The 19279-nt window shown below is 38.7% G+C and overlaps 1 protein-coding gene across 6 annotated transcripts in view; it reads left to right on the plus strand.

Moving 5' to 3' along the window:
- Positions 1–19279, plus strand: part of LOC140732139 (tensin-3-like) — a 434552-nt gene that overhangs the window by 79649 nt on the left and 335624 nt on the right. The window contains exon 1 of one of the 6 annotated variants that reach the window (XM_073054357.1): positions 278–612. The exons of the other annotated variants lie outside the window; for them this stretch is intronic. Within the exon in view, the coding sequence (XP_072910458.1) occupies positions 511–612 (102 nt within the window). The 5' untranslated portion in view covers positions 278–510. Of the gene's footprint in view, positions 1–277; positions 613–19279 lie in introns of those variants that run through there. 6 annotated transcript variants of the gene reach the window in all.

Here is a 19279-nt window from a genome sequence, read left to right on the forward strand (position 1 = left end):
TTTTGGACTTTCTCAGTTTAATTGTTGATTTATTGCTGTTCTAAGAAGTGTATTTGATTTTGAAATAATTACTACCCCATATGTCATCATTTTTTTTGTACGGTCATTTGTGAAGAGTTGAGCATTTCTTGGCTGATTGGATGAAATACTTTGAGAAGCTTCCAACTTTTTTTTTAAAACTTTTTGTAGCTTTAGTACTCCAATCCAGAAACCCTCCCACTAGTCTAGGAAGACTTTGTTTCCTTAGTGGAGAAAAAGGCTTGCAATATAATCCTTGCTTTTACCAGTTTGAGGGACCGTTTGGTCAGTTTGCGTTGATTGGAGGTAGAGGTTGTGTTCATCATACCAGATCTGTTTGCTGTCATTTGTTCTAGTTCCTGAGTGGAGGTCAAGTGTAGCCAGGTGCCGGAAGATTAAACTTGTGTAAAAGTATTGCAGATTAACGTGAAGCATTTGCAGGAAAGTGCTGAGAAGAACTGACTGTAAGTAACGAGCAACTTGGCCATTCTCATGGGCTGCACAGTGAGCTTGGCTTGCCTTGAGGATGAGATTTGCCATGTGCCAGTGGATCATCAAAACCATGTACAAGAAAAGAAAAATTCTATGGAAAAGGTATTATGAATTGTGAAGGTTTTATCATGCATCAGGACTGCTGCCCTTTTGTAAAACCGGATGAGCTAACCATTCTGGCTGGAGTACTGTCCCGATATTTGTAGATCACTCGAGTTTTTTAATTGGCAAAATTACTAGATTGGTTTCCTTTTGATTTTAAATATATTGAAGTACAGAAAAGAAAATGGAGAAGGATTTGCTTGACTACTGTAGTGAAAGTATTCAACAGAACTAGTTGAAGTGCAATGTTCAAACAGTTTAAAACTTGTAGCTATCCCTTTAATCACTGTTCCTAGTTCCATTACAGCAACAGAAGTAAATCAGTGGAAATGAACTCAAGATAGTAAGTCTATCTCAGACTTGTGTTCAAATATTGAGTTTTTTTTCAAAAGCGGTATGTTGTGAATTAAATGTTTTGTGAAATGCATGCAAAAGGTTTCTTGAGAGAAAATGTAAGTGGCTAGAAGATGTAACAAGGAGAATGTGAATGGAGAAGTTTGCAGCTTGTGAAGTGAACAAGCCACCCTTTTGTGTTGATGTTGACTTTTAACTAAGAATTGACATTCTTCATAAATACCTTCTTCCTAACTATTGTAGCACGTTAACATAGTTTGATGAAATTCATTTTAGTAAATCAGCTGCAACTTGAATGGATTAATTTAGTTTAAAATAAAATTGGTTAGTTTGCTCCAGTTTTCTTTTCCCTTTTTCTCAAATACAATAATATTGCATTTATTTTTGAAGATGAAAGTCAGAGGTCATTATCCAATGTCAAAGCCAATAACATTATATAATATAAGCAGCAATAATACCACCTGGACTTTAACATATATTTGAATGTTTCCCTACATATTCCTATTCTCTGTGCAAGCAATTGAATTTAGTAAGATTACTTATCAAAGTACAGATTTATGATAGCAGAGGCAGTATAAATGTTCATCAAACAATATGGGATTGCATAATATATTAGTCATGTTTTATACCAGAAAATAACACCTTTAAATATTAAAGTGTCAAATATTAATGCGTTGTTTGTCCAATGACTCAGTCGGTCAATAAGCTGGGAGGCCTAATAACGCAACCTTTAGCATTTACTGTTATTGCTTGTCAGCTAAGGCAGTTTGGATTAGATTTTGTGTACCTAGCTTTTGTGGTGGGGAAAAAAAATCAATTTGACTTGCATTGTTCAGTGATCATTTTGGAAAGTGCATCTGTGTCCTTTTAGAGGGGCCAGACTTGGCGCTGGGCCTCCTAGATATCATTGTTACAATTCTCAAAATCCCTCAATTTAAAAAATCTCGTGTTCCAATTCCTCTATCGCCCTATGTCTGTTCATTCAAAATAAGAAACTTCGAGTCCCAGGATTTCTACCCGCTTCCAGTTCTAGCTTTTGTAAGGCTGCAGTGAAAAAAAAATGTAAAAGTTGTTATGTAATAGCTTATTTTGTTAGTGCTTCAAATGATGAAATTCTCATACAAAGCAACCTTCTCATTCCTTCCTGTTCTTCAAAGCCACTACCTAAATCCTACCTCTTAAGTGAAGCTTTTTGCCACCACTATCAAAGAACTCTACCTCAGATTTTGTCTAATGAAGCTCCTGTGAACTGATTTAGGTTTTTAGGTGCGATAAAGGAACAGGAGCAGATTATTTAACACTGCCAGCCTGTTCAATGAGATGATGGCTGATTGATGTCCTGACTCTACAGCCATACCCCTCAATATTTTGGGTCACCATAAACCTGTGAATGAGATTTGCAGTTAATTCAAATAATAATTATTGTCGTGCCACAGAACTAATGCTCCTCTGGGTGATATTTAAATAACAGCTTCCAATGGGTGTCAATTTCTTGACTCAGCTTTTGTGAGAGAGGTTGCCATGATGGAGTGGGATGATGGAGAGAGGAAAGTATTTGAATGTGAATTCATTTACAACATTATGATATTAAAACAATTAAACACATTTGGACGGTTACATGGATAAGAAAGGTTTAAAGGGATATGGAGATAGCTCAGTTAATCAGCTTGGCTAGTACAGGCAATTGGGCTGACGGGACAGTTTTCTATGTTATATTGTTCTATGACTTTATATCAGTAGAGGCCAGGGTTATATGTTTTTTTTTAGTTCACGCTTAGTCTTGTCCAGCTGAAGGACTTAGGGTGGGATGCGGAGGAGGAGGAAGAGGAAGTGTACAGGCTGGATAACTTTGGGTGTTGAACTAACTGATGGTAGATATCACAAGAGGAGCGCAGAACTCTGTATCAGTGGGAAACAAAGAGAAAGGTGATACCTTAGTTCAGAACTGGACTGACGAGCTGTAATGAGAGAAACATTAATACTTGGTCATATCAGCACACTATGATCAGTCCTGCAAGTTCTCTATCAGTGAGTCACTTTCTTAAGATGAGAAAGTGAAGATGAAGATCAAAGAGACAGTGATGTTTATTCCTACAACAACTAAATACATTGTAAAACTGGGTCTGTTAAATGAAGTGTAATTATTATGGATTTACTCAATGGGTACTAAATTTAAAAACGTTAGAATATTTGGAATAATTGAAATATTAACAGAAGATTGCTATGAAAGGGTTGCCTCCCTGTAGTTGATTTCTCAGTCAGTTTGATCTTTTAATTAATTACCTTCCTTTATTTTCCATATTGCCTGTGCATAAAGCAAAACCATTTTTTCTGCCATTTCCTGGACATCAAAAGTTCAGATTAACAATCAGTTGATTTATATCTGAAGCAAATTTCCCCCTGCTCATTGCAAAGCTAAGGTATGTGTGATTTTCAAGGATTATGCTTTGAGCGTTGCTCTTTGTGCGGTCTGCCAGCTGGAAGTATGATGTCTGCTTTGTAATTGTTTTTTGCAGGAGCCCATCCATAATTTGCTCAGTTTACATTTAGATTTTATTTTTTGTGATAATATAAAATCTAAATAGCTGACCAGAAACACATCTTAACCAAGTACTATGTTTTAGGTAGAACCCCATTAGGTACTGAGAACTTTCTCAATAAATGATGGATTGCTGCTAAAATAGTTCTACTATTCCAGATGCATCAAATTATTAAGTAGCTCACAGAAGTTATTTGGTCTTCTAAGGGAAATGTGTTTTCAATTAATTTAACTGGCCTGCAGCCTGGTTTCTGGACAGAATAATGTCCTCAGCTGGACCTGAAACTTGTATTTCTAGAAGTTATATATTGTGTGGTTCATATCTGCAGTAGACTTGACCAGGACTGTGTCATTGGCTTAGTATATTGTGGAGTGTAAGCGGACAGACTGTCTGTAAATGCCGTCAGGCTATTTTCGGTATTTACATTATATTGCCACTGTCACTGTCACGAGGAAAGATTATTTCAGTTTTGAGGTAACAAATTTTCTTATTTTCAAGTTAAACTATTACCGATTTTATTTAAGCTACAACCAATGTCTATAATTATTTATGAACTAAATTTTTAAAAGAATATTCATTAATGGAAAATAAATGAGTTAAAACCCCTTCTTCATTTTCATCCTTTCAATTTAATATTGGAACTACCAAATGTAAAGTTCTGGAACTTCTATACTTGAATAGCATTGAGCAGAAAAATGGGTTACTTTGAAAACCATAATGCAACAATCAGTCTGCGGCAGGGTTACAGGGGTTCCAGCCCAAAATATTGACAATTCCTTTCTTCCTACAGATTTGCTCAAATCAAGGAGTTCATCCAGACCTCCAGTAGGTTGTTTGTTGCTCCCAATTCTGCCAACTGCAGTCTCTTGAGCTTACTTAGAAAACCATGATGCCTTTACAATGTCATTACTAAAGAGTTTATAGCAAAAGTCATGTTAACTTGATCTTTGACATAGTCTTGCTTTTATGAGAGATTATCTTCTTTAAAAAATCTTGAAATAAATACTTATATCTTTGTTGCTTAAAATATTTATTAAATTTTAGAAGAAAATGTATTGAATTCAGCTTTATAACTGCAAGCAACAGAATAAGTAGGTACACAACGAAAGGCGGTAGTTTGTAAATTACTGCTTAAGTTTGCTTAGAACCAGACCATGTTTTTGAATACATGACTGAAAGGTCGGTGTAAGAAAGAAGAATTCTGCTTCGTGGAAAAGTGGTAACAGTACAATCACAATCATGAGTTTTTATCTGATTCCCTGGATTAAAATCAGACTTAGTCTAGTTGGAAAGAATATGGATATCACAAAGAAGATTGAAATTGGGGCTATCAATAAGAAATAAAGTGGAGAAAAGATATGCGTGATGTAGGTTAAACTAAGGAACACCAAAATGACTAATTATTGAATAGGAATATTAAAATGAGGAGTACCTGGTTGATGATAGTTTGAACTATAACAGCCTCTTCCCCACCTCCATCGGATTTCTGAATGGACAGTAAACTCGTATTCACTACCTCACTATTTTTTTTTTCCTGCCCTCATTTCGTAGTACTTATTTCATTTAATTTTACATGTATATATTTTTTCTTATTGTAATTTGAAGTTTTTTTACATTATGTGTTGCAACGTGCTGCTGCCAGAAAACAACAAATTTAACGACAAATGCCAGTGATATTAAATCTGAATCTGATTCTGAAAGTATTCAACCAGCATTGCATGTTTTTGTATCAAATGAGAAATGAACACAGCAATACACCCAAGGGTCAGTTACAGTTGTGTGTACTGAAACCAAAGAATCAAGGCTGGAATTTGAACACAGCCCTGTATACAAATTTTATAATGTATTTCCTTTTTGGGAAGTGAATGTTGCCAACAAGGCCAGCAATTATTACTGTGCCCAAGGCCCTATTTCTGTTACAGGATAAAATTCCAAAGTAATGTGCTGAGTTATGAATAAGGCAGTCAAACTGTGCAAAATTGCTGCTATTAATAAACTAATCAATATTAATTTACAAAAACTGGGCATGTTAGTTTCTGGTTTCAGTTAGGCATTTCTGTTATTTCATCTCCTCTGCCTTCCACGTTGTCTTCAAGTTCCTATTTTGTGTTTTTCTCCTGTGTCCTTTTTCCACTCCTGTAACAAGTCCCTTTTTTTCTCCAGAGATGCTCTCTGACCTGTAGTTGATTATTTCCAGTGCTGTCAGCATGCCTTTTATGAGTTAATTCATTTTGATTGGATTGAAGCCATGGCTTCTTTAGAATAGTTTTTACAATTTTATACATGTTCTTTTGCTTTCTCTTAACGAATGGCTTGAAAACTCTCATTTCCGGCATCAATATTACTTTAGTGTCCTCAGGTCCAGAACTGCTTGCATTCCCCACAATGATGAAGCCATTGGGGGCTGATAATTGAACTTGGGGAATAGAATGATGGGATATTAATAATTTTCTAAAAATCATGAAAATTTTGAGCCAAGCAAAACAAAGATTTAGAGAGAGAGAGGCTGTGTAATGTTGGTAAATGAGTGTGGTTAGATATGCTGACACTGAATAGAGCTGATGAGGTAGGCAAAAGAATATCCTGAATGGATAAAATTATGGCAGCCAATCTTCACTGGGAATTTGTTGATATTCTTCCAGTTAAAATGCTGGATAAAGTTCATGAAGTAGGTATTTTGGCAGTTTTCCTGCTGGCCTTGTAAACAGCAACCAGAAGCAAAGCATTCTTTTAACCTTTGATTATTGTTATACAGTTGAGTAGTTTCATACAGTACCTGAAAACAAGAGCGTAAAGTCATGTGTCCAACTCACAGTGTATGCCAACGTGTGTTCGGTGGAAGACAGTCGACTAGCAGCACACCCTGCGTCTGCACTGTAATACTTATGTTGTGAGTGTTCCTTTAAGAACCAACCCATTTGTATGTCAGGTACATGGATGTATTGTATTCACAGAAGGCAAACTGTATAAACATTCCGGAGACATACCAGTTAGTGGGCTAGTTGGTCTTTCTGTGTATTTTCCCTAACTCAAACATTTCGGAGGATGAAATTGAAAAGGAATATCAGTGTTGAAGCGTTTGTGTTCTTGATGCTGAACCTGGTTTGTCAGCACTGGATGGCGCTCTGTGAAAGTCCACCATGAATTTACTGTTTCCTCTTTTTGAGCAGCACTTCAAAGTCTGGAATGATAGAGTGGGGGGGGGGAATAGTCAGAGGCAATAGCTGTACTATATTTCAATTTTTACAGGGTGTGAGAAGCTGCAATGCAATAGGTTACTTCACAAGGTAAGAGGCCTTGGTATTGGAGGTAATGTAACAGTGTGGATGGAGCGTAATTAGCTAGCAAGAAGCAGTGAATCCTTATAGGCAATTCATTTTCAGGTTGGCAACCAATAACCAGCATTGTATTGCAGGGGTCAGTGATGGGATTGTAACAGAGAAAAGGATCAGTAGCCAGATTCACCATAATACAAATTTGACAAGTCAAACTTTAGGATGATGTTTCCCCTCAAGGACCATATCTCAAAAATATGGATGTATCCCTTCGAGAGACTATTGACTCAGAATAAGGGGGCTTCTGTTTAAGGTTGAGATGAGGAAGAAGTTGTTCTTTCACAGGATTGTGAGCTTGGGAACTGCTTAACCTAGAAAGCTGCAGAAGCTGAATTCAGAAAGATCCTGAAAACTGGATTGATTAAAATTTTAATCAATAAAAGAATCAAGATTTATTGGGAAGGAGTTGGGGAAGTGGACGAGGAAAACTGGGCCTTAGAGAATACTGGAGTAATCTTTCGTCATTTAACTGTACATGTCCACCACATCCACACAAGCTGCTCTGCCTACCAGCCTGGAACAGTTTGCAAATCTGAATCTACAACTCTACTTCTTTACTTAGCTGATGGATTAAATGCAGTTGTAAACTGGGAAAACTTGTTTCTTGGCTCACTTCTGATTTTTGAGATATAAAGTCATAAGCATTCAGTTGTTTCTTGAATTCAAATTGGCTCTAGTGAGCTAGAAGCACATTTTACTTGCCGTCTCAGACTGTGGTTAGCCTAAGTATAGACCTGTGTTGGTTTAGAACAGTTAGAAGCTCACATGATGTACTCTCTGGGAATACAAGTATGTGGGGAAACATCTCGGTTTGATTTTTAAATTTGTGTTTCATAAATGTTGTGTTGATTTGCTAACATTTGCAATTTTTTTCCTTCACAAATCCCACCTGCTCAGGTCCCTCATTGTGACAATTTTTTTTCCTGCTATTTTTCTATCAAGGAATTGGATCATTTGTAAACTGGAGGCGGTTAAATCTGAGTAATCTAGCAAGTGTACGTGGGGCAAATTATTATACATGCTTGTATTTTGCAACCTGTTGATTCATCTAAGCTTGAAACTTTTGGCTTGCAGAATTAGGAAACAAGAATATTGTTATTGAATCAGAAATTACTGTCAATGGTGGTACTGTAGGAATGAATAATGTCTCTTATCAAGTCCTAAAATTAGGGGGAGATAACAACTCAGAAATGTTGGCAGTAAATTCCATAATAAAACTGTGTGGTATTGTTCATGGATTATTGGGATTTGAACCAAGATTTCAGATACTTAGTGTGCCCCTTCTCATTGCCCCTTAAAGAGTTGTCACTTAGTAAATTCTATGGTCTTCACTTCAGTTTGGAGTTTGACTTGGCAGAATGAGTGCTGGAAATTCTAGTCTTTGGTGAATCATGCTTGTGCCGATAATGTTGCTGTCTGCTAGTAGGTAAGAGTTCTTGAAGTTCAGCCAATGCGCAGTAGTAAATTTTGGTCTAAGCCTATCTTAAACTCAGGAAAATAAGGTAAAAAATGCATTATGGAACATTTCACTTCTTTTAAAGGAGAATATTTAAGCTTGTTTGTTTTTTACATAAGCAGAAACATTTGGTGAAATACTGTTTTTATATTCAAACTGATCAAAAATGCACTGGAAAGGTGGTGTGAAATCTCATTATCCTGGGGCATAGTTCTGGAATCATTGGTACTTGGTTATAAGATTTCTAGAATGTAAGGTTGTAGGGAGAGTTGCCTGTGGCTCTATGATTTGAATTGGGGTTTGAAACTGCTTGGTGCAAAATTGAAACCCTGATCAGAGTTGAGGCTTATTGAAAATACACTGGGCCCTGTATACTTGGGTTTTGTCCGCCACGGTTGGATAGCTGGGTCTGTTCACTGCGCTAGCATGACAAGAATGTCCCAGCTGTATTCCCCAATGGTGCTGATGTGCTTTAGAGTCTGAGGCCCAGAAGCACAGTTCTGATGCTCGGCTTTTAGCCATCAATCCCTCAGAACTAGTTTCCACACTTTGTAAAATCCTACAAAGGGATTATGAGGTAAATAACTCTCTGTGGGAGGTTAATAGATTTCCATTTACTCAAATTAATAGCTGCAGCTGAAGCTACAAGCTTTTCTTTTCAAATGGCTTCAACCACAAAAATATTTATTCTCCCATCTTTCTTAATAATGGCCTACCCACATATTCTTCTGTTCTCCTTTGTGTTCTTACTGAGTTTCAACTTCACAGTATCACTGCAGGTTGCCTTCACTCATCAATATTGCAACTTTCTTGCCATCTGTATTTTTATTGGATTAGTTGATGATTATCTTGTAGCATGCCTTTTCTACATTGAGCTGAACAAATTTCTTCATAACATTTTGGTCTTGCATTGACCTCACTTTGACTTTTCGGAGTCAGAGCCCCAACCTGTTCTGTTGGTTGCAGCCTCTCTGTTTTGGTTTCCTTTGTGATCTTGTCCCAGCCCTCACTAGCCCTTTGGTAATATAGCAACAGCATTTTGCCTAGTGTTCTTTACTCAGATCTGAGCTAAATTCTGTACAGTATCAGCATAAACACAAGATGCTGGAAATCCCAAGAAAGGGAAGAAGGAGGGTCCTGGGGAAGTGATACGCAGGTGAGAAGGGGAAAGAGGATAAAATGAGGAATAGAAGAAAGAAAGGTGGGGCGAAATTACCTGAAGGAGAAATCGATGTTCATGCCATCATGTTGAAGGCTAACTCTGAGGTGTTGCTTCTCCATCCTCATTTTGGCAAAAGAGAAGGTCATGGAGCAACATGAGAGATATCCTGCTTCTTCAAAGAACAGTGTTTCCATTCCTCTACCTCTGATGCTGCCCTCACCTGCATCTCTTCCATTTCCCATACATCTGCTGTCACCCCATCTTCCCTCTCCCTTAAGGGGGATTAAGTTCCTCTTGTCCTCACCTACCACCCCATGAGGCTCTGCATCCAACACATCATTTTCCATAACTTCTGCCATCTTCAACAGGATCCTACCGCCAAACACATCTTTACCTCTCCTTCGACCCCCCTCCCCGAACTCTCCACAGAGTGAGGAGAGAGGTACAGGTGTGGGGTCCTGTTGAAGTTCGCAGAAGTTGTTGAGAACAATGTGTTAGATGCAGAGGATCATGGGGAGCTATACTTGAATTGCTGTCCCGATCCAGGGCAAAGTGATCCTCCTGATTGTCAAACCAGCCATCAACGTCTGTATCCATTCCCTACACCATTGGCCTGTGGACAACTTTTAGGATTTACCACAGCAACCTCACTTGTGCATGACATAGGGAATAATCCTCTTGTTGTCTTTTTTTTCATCTTTATACCTAACTCCCTTAATTCTCTTTGCAAGACCGCATCTCTCTTCCTACGCAGTATGGACCATGATCTCTGGGTGCTCCCCCTCCCTTTCAGAATGTCCTGTGCCTGCTTAGAGATAACATGCCATCCTGGGGTCTTGCTTGTGGCTATGGTAATGGCTATCTGTCCCCTTGACCAAAAAGAGTCCCCTATCAATAGTGCTTTCCTCATCATTGATCTATACTGCAGTTCTCTCACTCAACAGGGTAGACTTGTTTTGAGAGGGGAATGTGCTGCATAACTTGCCTTCTCCTCCTGGCAGTCACCCATCTATCTGGTGTGACCCCCCTCCTTGAAGTTCCTGTCAGCAATGTTCTTTGCCTCCAGTATGCTGTCCACTGAGCGCAACAGCTGTTCCATGTTGTCTGAGAGAATATGCAATTGTAAACGTAAATGTTAAGAGCTTCTCACTTCTCACTCTTCAGCGTTTCATGTTATGACCAGACTAAGTGGCATTTTCTGACAGTTATGGTCACATCAGCCATGAAAATTCAGTGGAAACCTCAGAATTAAAAAAAAAGACATTAATCTTTTAAAATTTTTGCTACAGGTGCTGTCATTTTTATTACTGTCCCTCTCTCACTGCTTTATTTCATAGATGGTGGTGGAACAAGTTCGTCTCCACAGGAGTTGGAAACATTATAGCCAGATTTTGAGAGTTTGATTGTGCAATTTGATTATTTTTAGTCAATGATCTTCATTGACTATAAAGCACATTGAGATGTTTTGAGGTTGTGAAAACAGAAAATTCAAGGCACTTCTGTTTTAGGCTTGTGAAGATAATTTTCTTTACAAAAAGATACTTTGTTTTCTTCTGGCAGTTTTGGCAGCCTCCTCTGCATCTTGCTTAAGGCTCAATTAATCATTTGCGTAATTAGGAGATTCTACATACAGTGTAATTATCAGTTTATCCTGAAGTTTAGGTCAGACGGGGAAAGGAATAGCTTAATTCTCTGCTTCTTTGCCACTCTAAGTTTCATCAGGACAGGGTTAATATTGGAGATGGTGTGGGGTGGGAAGTTGTCAGGAGGGGGTGAAATATCCCATGCCTTCTTTAAGTATTGTGCTGTGACTTTCTGCTGTTAATTTCTCAAAGTTTAAAGTAAATTTATTATCAAAGTACATATATATCACCATATACAACCCTGAGATTAATTTTCTTGCGGGCATATTCAATAAATCCAGAGCAGAACAATAACCATAATAGAATCAATGAAAGACCACACCAACCTGGGTGTTCAACTAGTGCGCAAAAGACAACAAACTGCTCGAATACATAAAGAAATAATAACAATAAATAAATAAGCATGAAACATTGAGAAGATGAGGTGAAGAGTCCTTGAAAGTGAGTCGATAGTTTGTGGAAGCAGTTCAGTGATGGGGCAAGTGAACTTGAGTGAAATTATCCCCTTTGGTTCAAGAGCCCGATCAGTGAGGGGTAATAACTGTTCCTGAACTTGGTGGTGTGAGTCCTGAGGCTCCTGATGGTGGCAGCAAGAAGAGGGCATGTCCTGGGTGGTGGGTGGCCCTGATGATGGATGCTATTTTCCTGAGACAACACTCAATGTGGATTTGCTGGAGAGGACTATACCCGTGATGGGCTGGGCAGTATCCATTAATTTTTGTAGGATTTTCCATTCAAGAGCATTGATGTTTCCACATTGGTTTTGATTTAGCCAATCAATATATTTTCCACCACACATCACGGAAGTTTGCCACAGTTTTAGATGTCATGCCAAATCTTTGAAAATTCCTAAGGCTGCTGTGCTTTCTTCATCATTGCACTTACGGGTTAGGTCCAGGACAGATCCTCCAAAATGTTAACACCGAGGAACTTAAAGTTGTGGACCCTCTCTGCTTCTGATGCTCCGATGAGGACTGGGTCATGGACCTCTGGTTTCTTCCTGACCCTTTTTAAATAAAAACTAAATGTAATAACTATTGAGGGAAGGAAAGGTGGCCTTTTATTTAGGTTTGAATTACAATAACATGAACAGAAATCTAAAGAGTGGAATTTTCAGTAGCAAAGCCTGGGAACTATGTTTTTTGAGAACCCATAGCAAGTTGCGTCTGTGATTCTTTTTCATTGTATTTATTTTCTATGTCAAACTCTCCACAGCTTCTACAATGTGATATCCAGTTCATGGTTTTCCCCTGAAAGCTGTTATCAAATGTAGCCAAGCCACGGTTACCTTGGTAACAGGTCATCAATATTTTTGAATTGTGATTGCTTCATTAACTGGTAATATAAGACCTTTTTACAAATGGTTGTGGTTCATCTGTGTTTACAAATAAATAAATAAATGGGCTGGATAATGGATGAAACATTGAAAGTAAAGCTGTTGTCAGAAATATACAACTAATTACTTGAAATATTTGATTGATTCAGATGTGATTCGCCATTAAATTTGGAAATTACATTGGTTTACGTAGCTGATAAAAAGCCTCATTTTTTGTTGAGCATTATGTGTCATACTACAGCATGTTATTTCTTTCTCACCTGATAACTCTTACTGACAGGCAGTCTACTAAATGATTCTTGCACATTTAACTTATGTTGTTTGAAATAAGGTTGGAGTCGAGTCACAGGTCACATTCCATTCACTGACAGGAAGTGCTTATAATGGAGGCAATGTCAACATTTCCGAGCTCTTGATTGACACTTAAGTTTCCATTCTGACCTTGTGGCCATATTTCAAACCCACTTCTTTTGCCTACTAAGTACATTTTTTAAAAATTCTTCATTCCTACCTCCATCATGTTGAAATTTGTCTGATCCTTTTTTGGTTTCCACACAAATTTTCCTTTGGGGCATGTGAGAAATTGGGAAATGTGTTCCCAAAAGGTGAGTTTATTTTCCCCACACAGAAAGAACTGATGACATTGTGTTAAGATTCTTACAGTTCAACCAGCAAGGAATTTTATGCAATTTTCTGCCTCCTGGATAGTATAAAAGCTGCTTTGAAATAATTCATAATATATACTTTGAATCTCAAATTATGATTAGTTAATATTTTATGCCTTTTCTAAAGGAGAAGTGTATGCACGTAGATAGCAACACCCAGAGCTTCTTTCTCTAATAGTCTGTTCAGATCTAAGCCCATTGTTCAGGTTTGCAAATTAAATCAAACCTATTTAAATCTTTTTTATTGAGAAATACAATGAAAGCATTGGTATAAATGTTTTATCTGAAGAATAAAGGTGATAACCAAATTCATATTTTTCTCAGCTGCTCTTTTTTATTGAAATGCAGTGTCTGGGATTAAAAAAAACCAACAAAATTGCATTGGTTCCATCTGGGTGTATTTTGTCATTATTGTGGAAAATGAACAAAAGAATGAGAAGGTAACTTGCATAAAATTTTTACTCTCTGAACTGGGTATGATGCTGTGAGCTCTCTGGTAATCAGTGCTGCTGAGATCAATTTTATACTCTGAATGCTCTGATCAGTTTGATCGCATTTAGGTTAATAATTGTGCTGTCAAGATGTCTTCCTGTGAAACCTTACCTCAAAATCAGAGCTCAAAGTTCAAAGTACATTTATTATCAAAGTATGTATAAATTACACAACCTTGAGATTTGTCTGCCTACAGGCAGCCACAAAGCAAGAAACCCGAAAGAACCCAATTCAAAAAAAGAAAGACCAACACCCAATGCGCAGAGAAAGGGAAAAAACACAAATCATGCAAGTAACAGAAGCAAACAACAGCATTCCGAACCAAATTGAGTCCTTAGATCCGATTCCCTGGAGTAGGCCCAAAGCCTCAATCTCAGTTCACCATATAGCGTGGCAAATTGCCGTGAAGCTCAGAGTCATGAAGGACAGCAGAAGCAGTCTCACAGCCTCAGCGCCGTGGAGAAGAGGAATGAATGTCACTGGGGAGCGAGTGAAATTGGCACAAACCATCACCCCTGGTCCTGACACCCTACCTTCCAGTCTATCTAGGCCGGCATTGAAATTGTCCAAACACCAATTTGACCCTGCATTAGGACCCGGGCCCCAGCGCAGCGATATGCTTTTGGTTTAGACCTCGCCACTTTGCTCATAACTGTTATCAATGTCTCCAGATCAGCTTGGCACTTAGAGCGATCCAACCTCACACTCAGGTTAGGTGGACAGGCATCGAAACACCTCTCTGTATCACTCTCTCCAACTCTATCTCTGACAGTGACCCCATCTCCATCTACAACCCCATCTCGAACATGTTATGCAGAACTTTGTAATGCACCAGCACAGCACATCCCTCAAGTCAGCTTCGTCCTCTCTAAACACTTTGTTGTTTGTGGTGATAGTTTACCACAATTGAATTCAGAAAAGGTGTTAATAATGTCTTTAGTCAAATTTCTTGCTTTTTGAACTACAAGTAAGCTGTCGCTGTAAAAGTTCGTGGAAGTTTTAGATGTAATTTATTTTTCTTCCAAAATGGTGTATCAACAGAGGAAAATGCTGAGATAAATTTGGTGCTTGCATTTAAGACATATACATATACATATGTGTACATATTAAAAGAACAGCAGGAAATGGAGACATTGCAATAAGAGGAAGATTTCCCTAGTTTCATGTCATAGCTGAAAATGAAAATTCAAAACAATAGAAATCATGAAAATGAACAAAAAGTACAAGTGCAAAATACAAAGTAAATTTATTATAACCATATAACAATTACAGCATGGAAACAGGCCATCTCAGCCCTTCTCGTCCGTGCCGAACGCTTACTCTCACCTTGTCCCACCGACCTGCACTCAGCCCATAACCCTCCATTCTTTTCCTGTCCATATACCTACCCAATTTTTAAAAAAATAACAATATCGAACCCACTTCTACTGGAAGCTCGTTCCACACAGCTACCACTCTCTGAGTAAGGAAGTTCCCCCTCGTGTTACCCCTAAACTTTTGCCCCCTAACTCTCAACTCATATCCTCTTGTTTGAATCTCCCCTACTCTCAATGGAAAAAGCCTATTCAAGTCAACTCTATCTAACCCCTTCATAATTTTAAATACCTCTATCAAGTCCCCCCTCAGCCTTCTGCGCTCCAAAGATTAAAGACCTGACTTGTTCAACCTTTCCCTGTAACTTAGGTGCTGAAACCCAGGTAACATTCTAGTAAATCTCCTCTGTACTCTCTCTATTTTGTTGACATCTTTCCTATAATTCGGTGACCAGAACCGTACACAATACTCCAAATTTGGCCTTATCAATGCCTTGTACAATTTTAACATTACATCCCAACTCCTATACTCAATGCTCTGATTTATAAAGGCCAGCATACCAAAAGCTTTCTTCACCACCCTATCCACATAAGATTCCACCTTCAGGGAACTATTCATCATTATTCCTAGATCACTCTGATCTACTGCATTCCTCAATGCCCTACCATTTACCATGTATGTCCTATTTTGATTAGTCCTACCAAAATGTAGCACCTCACACTTATCAGCATTAAACTCCATCTGCCATCTTTCAGCCCACTCTTCTAACTGGCCTAAATCTCTTTGCAAGCTTTGAAAACCTACTTCATTATCCACAACGCCACCTATCTTAGTATCATCTGCATACTTACTAATCCAATTTACCACCCCATCATCCAGATCATTAATGTATATGACAGACAACATTATCAACGTCCATATATGTCACCATATACAAACCTGAGATTGATTTTCTTGTGGGCATGCACAGTAGTTCCAAGAAAGCTAATAGAATCAATGAAAGACTGCACAAAACAGGACAGGCAAACAACCAATGTGCAAAAGACAACAAACTGTGCAAATGCAAAGAGAAAAAATTAAATAATAGTAATAAATAAACAATAAATATTAAGAACACGAGATAAAGAGTCCTCGAAAGTGAGTCCATTGATTGTGGGAACAGTTCAGTGATAGAGCGAGTGCAGTTATCCTCACTATTTCAAGAGCCCGATGATTAAGGGGTAATAACTGTTCCTGAACCCAGTGGTGCGAGTCCTGAGGCTCCTGTACTAACTGATGACAGTAGCGAGAAAAGAGCATGGCTGCTTGGTGTGGCCTTGATTGATGCTGCTTTTTTGTGAGAGTGCTCCGTATAGATGTGCTGAATGGTGGGAGGCCTTTACTCATAATCAACTTGGTCATATCCACTACTTTTGGTCAGAGTTCCAGTTCAGGAGCATTGGAGTTTCTGTGTCAGGCTGCAATGCAACTAGTCAATATACCCTTTGAATTTATTGAAATTATTTAAATCTTACATCCATCTCACATCATGAGGGAGTAAGAATCTTTGCGTTATGACTCTGTCTCAATGTATAGACATGTGAATTTATTAGTCCAATGGCTTGTAGAAAGCAGCTGTCCCATAGTCTGTTGGTCCTGGCTTTAATGTTGTGCTATCGTTTGTCAGATGGAAACAGCTGAAGCAAGTTATGGTTGGGGTAACTGGTGTCCCCGATGATCATTCAGGACTTCTGTCTGCACCTGCTGCTGTTAATGTCCTCAGTGGAGGGAAGTTCACATCCACAGATGTGCTAGGCTGTCCGTACCACTTTCTGCAGTGCCTAGAGACCAAGATTGGTGCAGTTCCTATAACAAGTGGTGATACAGCCAGTCAGGATGCTCTCAATGATGCCCCTGTAGAAGGTCTTGAGGATTTGGGGGCTCATGCCGAACTTCTTCAGTCACCTGAGGTGGAAGAGGTGCTGTTGTGCTTTTTTTGGTACACAGCCAATGCGTACTGTCCAGGTGAGATCTTCAGTGATGTGTATACTGAGGAACTTGAAAAGCCTCACCCTCTCAACTCCAGTCCTGCTGATGTTGATCGGGGTGAGCCTGTCTCCATTCCTCCTGTAATCCTCAATCAGCTCTTCTGATATTTGGACATTGAGAGAGAGGTTGTTATCCTGGCACCACTGTGTCAGGGTGTCAACCTCTCCTCTGTAGGCTGTCTTCACCACACATCTATATTATTTCGTCAAAGTTTTATATCTCATGCTGAATCTTTTCAGCTTCTAAGTAGGAACTGTGCTGTGCTTTCCTCGTATTTGCACTTCTGTGCTGAGCCCAGGTCTGATGCTCTGATCTGATATCAGTGAACAACTAAAAGAGAAACTAAATGGAAGTATTTGTAACATTTCTTGTGGATCTATTATTCAAGAAATGTTTTGGTGATAATTTGAGATTGAAATTAAATATTGGTCTACAGACATCGAATGCTTGGACTGTTAACTAATTCATCATTGTTTAAGAATATGGTATGTGATGTGAAGATAACGGATTTAAAACACTATTTGAAATAATTTGTAAAGTGGCATTGTTTATTCTTTATTTCTACATCACTGGAATAATTGAATCAATAATGCCTTTTCGGTGCTCAAGTGGAGGTCACTGTAACCGGGATGCTACACAATTGACCTCCGATATTTTAATGTTACATATGATTGCTACTTTCTCATTGTGAGCAAACGAGCCATTTTTTTTGCTTTACTTCTATTTTCCTTTGGAACGGAAAAGAAAGAGCCACAGACTTTTGGTGGAGTTTTGCACACATTCCGTGGATAAAACAGAAACATTTGTTCATTGTTTTATTTCCTATTTGCAGATCTTAATTCATCCTTATTCAAAAACCAGCCTTTTGTTCCTGGTTAATGTAGTGTTTCTGAACGCACAGTTGCTCTGGCATTTGTTTCTCCTGGAATATAAATTAGTATTCACAAATATATTTTGAGTCCAGCTGAATAATCCAATCAGAAATAAACTAAACATTTAAATATTCCTGTGATGCTGCTTTGAAGGAACGCTACACTTTAGAGGAATTATCTTTACCTGATATCAAGGTATACAAGCCCATATAGTATATTTACAGGAAACTCATTTAAGTGATAATGAGCATAAAAAACTAAAGAGAATGGGCTTCACTAATCTGTCTATGTATGTGCATGGGTTTGTAGTTATGTTTTTAATCCTTTAAAGATCTATTTTAGACAATAAAATTCAAATTCCCCGTTTTTTTGTCACTGATGTGTAAATTTGGAGCCTCCTTGTACTGGCAGTCTATTGACAAATGAGTGTTAAATTAGTAAATAAGAGTATTGTCATGTGTACTAAGGTGCAGTGGAAAATCTTTGCTTTACGTCACATCAGCACATTGAGGTTCTATGGGGGAATCAATAACAGAATGCAGAATAAAGTGCTGCAGTTTACAGAGAAAGTGCAGTGCAGGCAGACACGTGAGGCCACGATCCCACCTTATTGTACCTGTTTGCTCGTCTTAAGAGAACCGGATAGAAGCTCTCTCAGGCCTGGTGGTACATGTTTTCAGCGTGTCTGATGGGAAAGGAGAGAGGAGAGTTTGCTCGGGGAGAGTGTCGTCTTTGATTTTGCTGGTTGCTTGGCTGAGGCAATGTGAAGTGCGTAGAATCCATGGGGGGGGGCTGGTTTTTGTGATGTGTTGAGCTGTGTCCACACAACTATGCAGTTTGTCACAATATCGGAACGAATGTTGTACCAAGCCGTGATACATCAGGATAGGATGCTTTTCGTAAAAAAAAATCTATACAAATTGGTGAGGATCAAAGGGGGCTTGCCAAATTTCTTTAACCTTCTGATGGTATTAACTGGAAATAGACCAGAATCTGGCCACACAGTCATGAATGTATAAGAGTATAGTACAGTATACACTGGAGAGCAGCACCAACAAGAGGGGCCAAGCCCCAACCCAGTACAAAATCCAGCGGTACACAGCCAGCTCCGATGTCTCCTTCACTGGCATCGCCGAGGCACGTGAGCCTTTGTCCGCACAGCAACTGAGGTAATCCACCTTCTGTCTCACCAGTGAACCTGCGGCCCAGGCTTGCGGTATTCTGTGTTACCAATATCTGGCAGTGTCTCGTGATCACAATAAAAATGTCCAAGACAATCACTTGCATTTTTTTTTGCACCACTCACCGTCTCTGCACGATGGTATGCAACATGTTTAGCTGACAACACAGGAATGGTACACAGTAAGTCTGGACAATGGTTGAGTTACTGACAAATATATAGATGGCATTTGAATTGTGTCTAGCTACACTGTTGTAGGCATAAAGTGAGTAGAGCAGGGGGCTAAACAC

Source organism: Hemitrygon akajei, chromosome 8 (genome assembly GCF_048418815.1).
Source record: "Hemitrygon akajei chromosome 8, sHemAka1.3, whole genome shotgun sequence".
Classification (NCBI taxonomy): Eukaryota; Metazoa; Chordata; class Chondrichthyes; order Myliobatiformes; family Dasyatidae; genus Hemitrygon; species Hemitrygon akajei.